The following is a 9371-nucleotide window of genomic DNA, read 5'->3' as shown; positions in this document are numbered from 1 at the left end:
ATAGATTATTTTATTTGTGTTTGTTATTGAAATTTGTTTGGGGGTTTATTTCATGTTATGATTTTATTTCTGCTGTACTATGCTGAAAGGCTTAACAGGTAGCCTAAGCCTACTTTATCTACTTTATCACTGTAATGGTACAACTTATAAATATAACTGAAGAAAAAGATACTATTATTTGATCAAATTTGAGGTTTTTACCACATTCTTTTTCTAAAATCCACCTTGAAATCTTCCCCCGTTGGGATTGGGATAATCCTGTTTTCTTAGATCAAAGTTATCAAAATTCTACTCAAAGGTTTTATCCAGACCACAACTAGGATTGGATAACATAATCCAATCTGATTTCAGAATCATTGTTTCCCTTTTGAACAACCCATTTTCAAGATTTGATCCAATCCGATAACCAAAATCTGATCAGGTGACATTTGAACAACTGGCCCCTTAATTTAAAGCCCACTAAGTTCATTATGATACCAACATTCCCCATCTTTTGTACCAAAACCTCCTGAAAATGCAGCACTTACACAGTCTCTCAGATAAATAAATATATCTTCCCCAAAGGGAAACAGATATCTTTGCTCTCCTTGTTATTTGCCTGTAAAAGCTAATTGCGGTGCTGTAGAAGATGTCTATACAGCCATAAATAGACAGAAGTAAAAAGATAGAAAGAGTTATTTTCAACATATCAACACTGCTCATCTCTGTTCTGCTTGTTTTCCACTCTGAATAATCACTCTGATGGAAAAGGGATGAGGAAACACTTGTGGCAGGTGGAGAAACTCCAAAGGAGATGTTACTTGGCGAAAAAGAAATAAAACTGGGAGACATTCAGGATAGCTGTAGGGTGAGGCAGCAGTGAGCTGCTGGTACTTATACAAACATTTTAATGTTTAATATCTTTGTAATGGCTCCCAGAAACCCGCTGCAGTTCTGTGGTGTGCATGGGTTCATGCTGTAGTCGTATGGTTTAATTATGAGCTAGAAAGTTGAAGTGAGATGGTTTATGTTTTCATAATGCAACACAAATTATAATCACAACATCTGACACACTTAATAAACTTGAGCAAGAAGGGCTGTGCTGCATGATGAACATTATCATTTAAAATGTGCATTTTTTTCCCTTCAGCAATGCTTCCATCTTTCTGTTTATTATTGCTCATTAAAAATGCATCAGTTATAGATGGTGTACACAACCTGCCTGCAGCCGCAACAAGAAAACAGTATGTAATGATGGATGGATGCATAATGATAGAGAACTCGTCAGATGCAGACTGATGGTGTTTCACAAAGTCAAAAAAGTAAAAATCTCTGGCAAGCGCTTGTAAGCTTGAATTACACTGATGAAACTGGGAAGCAGCAGCAATGTGGTGTTCCTGTTTGTTCTGTCTTTGAGCAATAAGATTTATAATGCAGGTGTGTTTCATGTCCAGCCAAAAGTCTTTATATTGTTCAAATCTCTGGTAAAAGTCTCTATTAAAACATGGCGTGCAGATGAAGGAAGTGAGCTACAGAAATGAACTCATGACCGGAGGGAAGTTCAAAAGTTCAGACAGGAGTGTGGGGCGATATAAGCGTTGCAATTGTCTGACATTCAGCAGCAACATTCACATTTTATGAGCTGTTGATGCCACTTGGGATTTCAGACAGTAAAAGCTTCATGTTAAAAATTGGTAGTTGTGGAATGAGCAACTAACAGTTTATGGTTTAGATGACAAGAATTTGACCCTTTTTTGTGTGAATCTCACTGTAAAACGATTACAATTGTACAAAAATGCATCCACTCAGACATGCAGCTCCAAATACACAAAGATTGGTAAAGAAATATAAATGCAGATGGAGTATTGTGCAGCAACAAGAACTGCAAGGAGTTTATAGAACAATTTAACCAAATTATTTTCTAAAAATTCTTAAAATCCGTACAAGCTGTCCAATCACAGCTCCTATCCAAGTCAAATTTCAACTGTTTTCATTTTTAAGGCATTCTACATCCATCCATATGAATATATCCTGTGAAATAACATAAGAAATTATGTGCAAACATATGTTGCTATGCTCTAACTCAATCTACTTTTACTGACACAGATAAAGCTTGGTGCAGGTAAAGACAGTAGAACAAACCCCATTTCTTAAAAGCTAAAAGGGTTGATGAGACAGAAACAAAGAAGAGGAAGAGAAAGGGGCTTTTCAGCAAAGCTGCTACATAAATCAAGGCAGCAGATCAAGAATTGCTCCATCTTTATGAACTCTGCGGCAAGCCTCAAGGGAGAAATATTAGGCAGATGATTACTAATAGGTCATGTTTTGTTAACTGCCTGACATTTTCTCCTTTTTTGTTCTCTGTTTTTGTTGAAGTTATTCAGGGTAACCAGCCATGTTCAGCATTTTCTGGGGAGTCTTAAAGGAAGCTCTACAGAAAAGTCTGTATTTAAGAACATTTTTATTTACCATTTCTCATGCAAAGGAAAAAAGTCTACTTAAAGTTTCTACTACAATTTTCCACAAGAGGAACTGAGCTACTTCCATTCCTTATAATCCTGAAAATGCTCTTAAAAGCCATGTTTGCTGTTGATCATCTGGTGGTTAGCATTGCCTATTTCAGCATAATTTAACTTTTTTTTTTTTTTTTTTAGACAGCGACAGATAATGTCATACTGTTTCACAGTCCTTTGTTTCCTTTTTTCCAAGATGGTGCATGATCTTGCTAGATCTTCTGTCTTAAAGACACATGTCCACAGTCTGGCTAGACTGCAGCCATTTCATCTCAACATCACTGAATCTAACAAGTGTTCAGTTTTTGGGAGTTCCTGCAAATTTTACATGTTTGAATTAGTTTCACCTTGGAAACATTAGATCATTTTGTTCAAGTTTACATCTTAGACTTGTAAATATAAAAACATTGTGGAACCACATGATCTATCTCAGTTGTTTGGATTTGTTCAAATAATGCGAACAAAGCTTTGGCCAGAGGTTATACAGAAAGTCGGGATGAAAAAAAACAGGAAAGAGGAAACCTAACTGGGTACTCTCCCACAGACACATCCGTCCCCGAAGAAGCGATAAAGACCCACCGATTACAGTGGTAGATTTTTGTTGTTTTTTTACCTTTTGCTTTTAAAAAAGCAACTCTTCACATAACACAAATAAATGTATAAATACTGGGTTGAAGTAATTTAATTTGTTCTGCTCAGATAAAATACTTTGTTTATAACTGGAATGTGGTCATAGTAATAATTTATGATTGGTTTGATTCCTGGGAAACACATATGCACAGACTGTCTGTCCTACAGTCTACTGAACACACACAGCCAAAATGCCTTTTTAATCATAACTTGAATCTCTGTGTCTGAATATTTTAATTCATTAGGTAGTTAACAATTTGTGGGGAAGGGAACTGGGTAGGTACAAATTTATTGTTTGTGTGAATATTGGCATAAAAATTAGCTATAGAAAGCAAAACAGACTCAGTAGCACAGACTAATTTAGCTCCCCCTGGTGCCCATAATGTATAACTGTACCACAACCTCATAACTATCCAGAGCAGTGATGAAACCTTAAATTAAAAAAAAATAAAGAACACAAGAAATGCAAGTGGAAGCACAGTCACATAAAACTAGCAACTGTGCAACACACCTGTGAATAAAGTTGACATTTTGGCCTGTGGGGTTGAAAGATGCAACAGTCTCTTCTCTAATGTGTTTAATTGTGTAATGTCTGTGTTTTTTTTTCCAATAAACCTTACCTGCTTATGCAAATGCACCTCCAACATTAAGATTGATGTAAATAAACATAATACTCCAAATTTAAATATTAGGCCAAACTTCAAGTCCAGGTTCATGAGTTGAATGATTGCACACACTCTTTGTAAATGCTCAATAATAAAGCCCAGAGAGGAATGTCATTTAAATGCTTTATTAGCTATCAGCAGAAATAAATACGATTCATAAGCAACAAAAGCAAGCCATTAAAAATATTGTGAGCATTATGCTTATTAAATATATATGCTCTAAAGGACTATAAGAAGATTCCTTAAAAAACACTTGTGGCTTTAGAAAGAAAATCATGTATTACAACCAACTGGACATGAATTAAGGCATTTTTTCTGCTGACAGAATTTTCACTTGCTCTTTCCCTTAAAATTGAGAACATATTTTTGAGCTGCGACCTTTGAGTTGTGTATAAAGAGAAGCCACTGTGCAATATTATTTTGTGCTTGTTAAAAATATAAATACAGTATTTGGGCCTATTAACTGCTTTTATTCTTCAACTGGCTGCAGTTTCTCTTCCCAAACACCACTGTTCACCCCATTTATAGTCTGAATCTGTGAAAATCTTCACACTGTAAATGTTTTGGCTTCAGGACCCCCCAAAAAACTGCATTTGCATGTGAAGTATAAACCCATTGCAAAATCTGAAATTATTAAAGCTGTTTCAGCCATAATTGATCAATTTCTGGAACTGCACACAACACTGAACTTGGACAAACATTTGACAAAGCACAACAAACTGTTAAAACTTTTTCTATGAACGACACATTTTCACCCTTACGAGGCTCAACCATACTCACGGGAATGTCTGAAGACAATATTTTGTATGTGTTGCGTACAACACCAATAAATCTCTCCACATGAGTTCTGAGATGTGTTATTTTTCTCATTTTCTCCACATCCATTGCATCCAACAGATGGGCACCCTTTGTGAATGCTGGCAACTTCACTTCAACACACATCATTCCTAAATTTTCCTCTATATCAAACCCTTGTCCTGCTAAAATAATATCACCTGGGAGAAGCTTGTTCAGAAGACCACAGCTCTCTGTTATTTCTTTATCACTGGTGCGCCCGTCCAGCCCTTTGGAAATGAAGGAAATTATTCCTTGTGGAGTGATGCCAATGAGATATTTCATAGTGCAACCGCGCTCATCGCTTGAAAGTCTTTGTGCCATTGTCTCAAGGCTGAAAGGTTTTTCTATAGAAACTTCAATGAAGTCTACGATGACAGCAAGGTGTTTTCCAAATGCCTCCATGAACTGGTGAGGCATGCTGACCCACAACCTCTCCCTGTCTGGCCAGCGTACCAGCGGAGACAAGCGTGCATGTAAAACTCTGACTGTGCTATTAAATGCTGCTCTAGCAGTTTGTAAGTGGACATTAAGTAGGTGGCTGATGTGTTCCATCGGCAGATCCAACTTCAGACGCATGAAGGTGAGCAGGATCATCTGAAAATGAGTCAACTCACTTTCTTCATGAGGCAAAAACGGCATGATATTGGACAATAAGACCTGAAATGTGGCATAGCTTGGAAGTCCAGTGTAATATTTCACCTTCTCATCGTCATCCTTCAAGAACTGTTCTGTCATTTTAAATTCAGCAAGTTCATTTTTTAGGTGTCCATTTTCCTTCACAATTTCTTCATCCACACTTGAGTCAAGCAAAGGCTCCTCTGTGCTTTCCTCATTAGGAGTTTGTGGTACATCATCTTCCTCATGCGTCACCTCTACCTCCTCCTCTTCTTCTTTTACCACCACCTCAATCATGTGTGGTGTCACCTCCTGCTCTTCTTCTTGTGCTTTTACCTTAACTTCCTGAAGAGTGCTGTTCTCCATTTTATTCAATGTTGTGACCCCTCGTCTTCTTACCAAACGAACAAACCTCTCTTTGTCTGTCGCTTTCACTTCACTGTGGCCCAAATGCAAAGAGGGCTTCCAGTCAGGATGAGACTCCAACATTTCATATGCTGGTTGTCCTGCAAGTACATTGATTGAGTTGGTTAGACACTAATGCTAATTTGAAATTATTTTAAAAAAAAAGCTTATATTGGTAAAAGAAAATTTTGAAATGCTCTGAGTGGACAGAAAATGGTCAGAAGTTGCATAAGTAATTAATATGTTGTATCCTTGAGCCTCTGATGCAGATTGGGTACCTGTTTTTGGTTAAAATTCTGGTCCACACACACACATCACCAGTTGCACTGAGCAGATATGTTTAGCATTTGGTTATCTTCAGTAGAAATGTACTGAGTCCCTGCATAAAAAAAACAGCCAGGATACAACGGAGATGCTCACAACATGGCGTCTATAGTTGCACGGCAACTACCCACGTGTAAAAAAAAAAGGCTACTGTACTTTAAAATAAATAATAAAGAACTCACCTGAGTGAAAATGCCGAGAACACACTTTCATTGATGCTGTTATGTGGTCAAAACATATGTCTTTCCTTCTCACTGCAGCTATCCACGCTATTCTGCGTCTCTTCGTTACCTCCTCCACCACTTTCCCTTCATGTCTTTTCCACTTAGGAAAGGCGAAAAAGCGTACTCCGTTGTTTACCCTTCCCTGTGAACGACTGTGTGAGCGGCTGAGACAGCCGTTGACGCAGCAGTACTGTCCTGGCATGGCGAGGGTTTTCCTCAATCACGCTACCGGGTCAAAACACAGCCTCGACTCCATACCATCGAGAGGGAAGTCCGCAGGTGAAATCCTCTCAATATGGCGCATCGAGTATCACCAGCGCAGAAGTAGCAAAAGAACTCTGTTACCCATGATTCAACGCGGCATACGTTCTCTGCGTCAGGTCACAGGGGTCTAGGGGACTGTCTAAACACCTTGCTTCTCACTAACGCTAAGTGGATAAAATATTTACCTTAAACTAGGATTTAAAAAAAAATAAAAAGAACAGAACAAAAATAAAGTAGTTTTTTTTCTATCATGTCAAACATGCATATAAACATATATATATATATATATATATATATATATATATATATATATATATATATATATATATATATATATATATAATCTTGGTGGCAGCCTTAATTTACTAAATTATATGCAATAACAAATATAATCCAAACATGAATTATATTTTATTAGCTTTGTATGTAGGTTCAGTTGCAATGTAATGGAAAAAAATTGGGTTGGGGTTCTGGGGGATTTTACTATCTGTAAAGCACCTTGAGTTGCTATTTGTATGTATGAAAGGTGCTATATAAATAAAGTTTGATTTGATTTGATTTCATTAAATTTCACACGAACTGAGGATAAAGTGTAACTTGATTCATTAAATTATTAGCTAAGTGTACTGTACTGTACCAGTGTACAGGACAAAAATGGACAGAACATTTACAGTGATTTTAACAAAGGAAGAGTACAGTATTTTAACAGAGTAAAAGCTCATCAGTCAACAAATTCATTTTATTTGAGATCATTAAAACATTCACATGCACACCAGTTGCAAAATTTAACTGCATATCATGCATTTAGTTTTTCAGCTAATTGTGCTACAACAGTACCACTGCAGCACGACCAAATACTTGTTCTGTTTGTATTAAAGTCACTGATTCATTTCTATACTCCTACTTAAAATGCATGTATGCATACATACTAAAACATTAGTAGGAAACACAAAATTTTATTGTTTTTATTTCTAGCAAGCTAAAACAAATGTCAGTCAATTCAATAAAACAAACTATTTCATTCAGCTCTTTTTATACAGGTAAATTACTACAATTAGCAGAAGCTGGATTCAAGTCTAATAATTACATTCATATGATAATGTAATGATTGTGAATTCAATATCTATAACCTTATTGCTGGCTCACTGTGAATGTCTTGCTTTGGACTATTGCACTCTGGGAAAACCCACAAGAGTTTTATAAGGCCAGATCGGTGTAACTATGCAGTTCATTAGCAACCAATGTCAGTTTCCCTGATCTTTAGCTTTTCTATCATCCAATTCGAATTTACAACTTGGCTTTAGCCTGAGCAGTATCACAGCTTACGTGAGTTCTGAAGAACTCCTGGATCTTCTTCCACAGGTGGACCTCGGCTGCTGCATGGGTAGCGGGCTCACCCCCCCACAGGACTGGCTTGCCTGCAACTCCATGGAAGCTGGAGGGGCAGTATGGTCCATAAGGCTGCTCTAAATAGTGTCCTGCTCCTGGGTAACTCAGTGTCTCAAAGTTGTCCTTCCCATGATGCTTCAGTCTCTCCACCATCTTGTCCATGTAGGCCTTGCTGTCCCAGTTGAGGTCATCCTTGGATATGATGGCCCCTGACTCAGTAGAAATCCATTTCATTGGATCAAACATTAATGCAGGAAGAATTAGTTTCTTCTTATAGTAGAGGGGTAAAACTGTATTAGCAGAGCAGCCACTGATCCATACAACAGCCTCAACGTTTGGCAGGAAAGAGGCTGCTGATAGAGCAAGATCTCCACTTTTTGAAAGAGATATTATACCAACTCCTTTACTGCCCACCTATGGAGAAACAAGCCAGTTAGAAGCGACATTGTTCCATTTATTCTAACACTGCACAGATTTGTTCTTTTGTAGATCATATCAATATATCATCTTAAGGAGTGTACAAAGCTCGTCCTTTTGACCACAGGAGATAAAGAAACTGGCTAACAAACTACTAAATATAGATTCTCTGATTTATTTTGGTCAACTCACCTTTTCTTGTTTTCTTAAAAAGTTGATTGCTTCTTCAAAATAATCCAGGTAGATTTCCTTGATGTTCTTTGGTTGGTCATCATGGCCATACAGAGACACAGTCAGAACCAGAAACCCTCTGCTGGCTAACAGGGAGGCCCTTTTCTCAGAAAGACCACCACCAAATGTGTATAAATCCAACACGGCAGGGAACGGTCCTTCTCCTACAATACAGGACAATTTGGGTCAAGTCAGATTAAATATTTTGCCATATTGTATACAATGTCTAAAAGTAGCAAAGACAGACTCATTTTCAAATAATCAGTCCAAAAAGTCTGACACTGAGTTTACTAAGTTTACTATGATATATACCTTATATAATTTATAACCTTTTATAAACTGATCAGCCACAACATTAAAACCAAAAGAGCAAAAAGACCAGAACAGATGCATCACAAACTGTGGAGATCTTTATAAAAATTAAAGCGTGCTAAGCTAGTTTTACTGTTTAACCTGGTTTTTAACACAATGGTTCTAATTGAAATTGGCTCTTTAAAACACAGAATTTAGTCTATAATAAATAAAGCCCTGTTTCCACCGACAGGTTCAGGTCAGGACACCTTTTTATTTTTTTGCATTTCCACATGCAAAAACTAGAAAAGGTACCCTAGAGACTCCCATTGTCAGTGAGTAATTACTGTTTTTGCTTTTTTAAAGAGAGAAATGCATCATCTCCAGTTTCCTTCAGAAAATGTGCTCTGATGACAAGGTAAAAAAGTTAAAATAAGCATAAATAAAACATACATTTAAGAAAAATATATATTGGGTAACTGAAATTACTCAACTCTGTCACTTTGAACACAGTTTTTTTAGTGGCCGGTTGCAATTTGCAATGAATTTCTACATCACACATCCAGATCAGAGCAGCAGCAACTACT

The 9371-nt window shown here is 37.1% G+C and overlaps 2 protein-coding genes across 2 annotated transcripts; both read right to left on the bottom strand.

Moving 5' to 3' along the window:
• Positions 1-3915: 3915 nt before the first annotated feature.
• Positions 3916-6505, bottom strand: LOC121643832. Its single transcript, XM_041991386.1, has 2 exons — positions 6151-6505; positions 3916-5745 (listed from the first exon to the last, which is right to left on the bottom strand). The coding sequence occupies exons 1-2, from the start codon at positions 6392-6394 to the stop codon at positions 4421-4423; spliced, it is 1569 nt and encodes a 522-aa protein (XP_041847320.1). The 5' UTR covers positions 6395-6505; the 3' UTR covers positions 3916-4420.
• Positions 6506-7481: 976 nt separating this feature from the next.
• Positions 7482-8679, bottom strand: LOC121644986 (acyl-coenzyme A amino acid N-acyltransferase 2-like; the record flags this gene model as incomplete). The annotated part of the gene is made up of 2 exons (XM_041993259.1): positions 7482-8259; positions 8455-8679. Coding segments are annotated over 2 exons (741 nt in total), but the record flags the coding sequence as incomplete, so codon positions are not given.
• Positions 8680-9371: the final 692 nt, after the last annotated feature.

This window comes from Melanotaenia boesemani, chromosome 8, assembly GCF_017639745.1.
Source record: "Melanotaenia boesemani isolate fMelBoe1 chromosome 8, fMelBoe1.pri, whole genome shotgun sequence".
In the NCBI taxonomy this organism is placed as follows: Eukaryota; Metazoa; Chordata; class Actinopteri; order Atheriniformes; family Melanotaeniidae; genus Melanotaenia; species Melanotaenia boesemani.
This window is presented reverse-complemented; position numbering and strand designations above follow the sequence as displayed.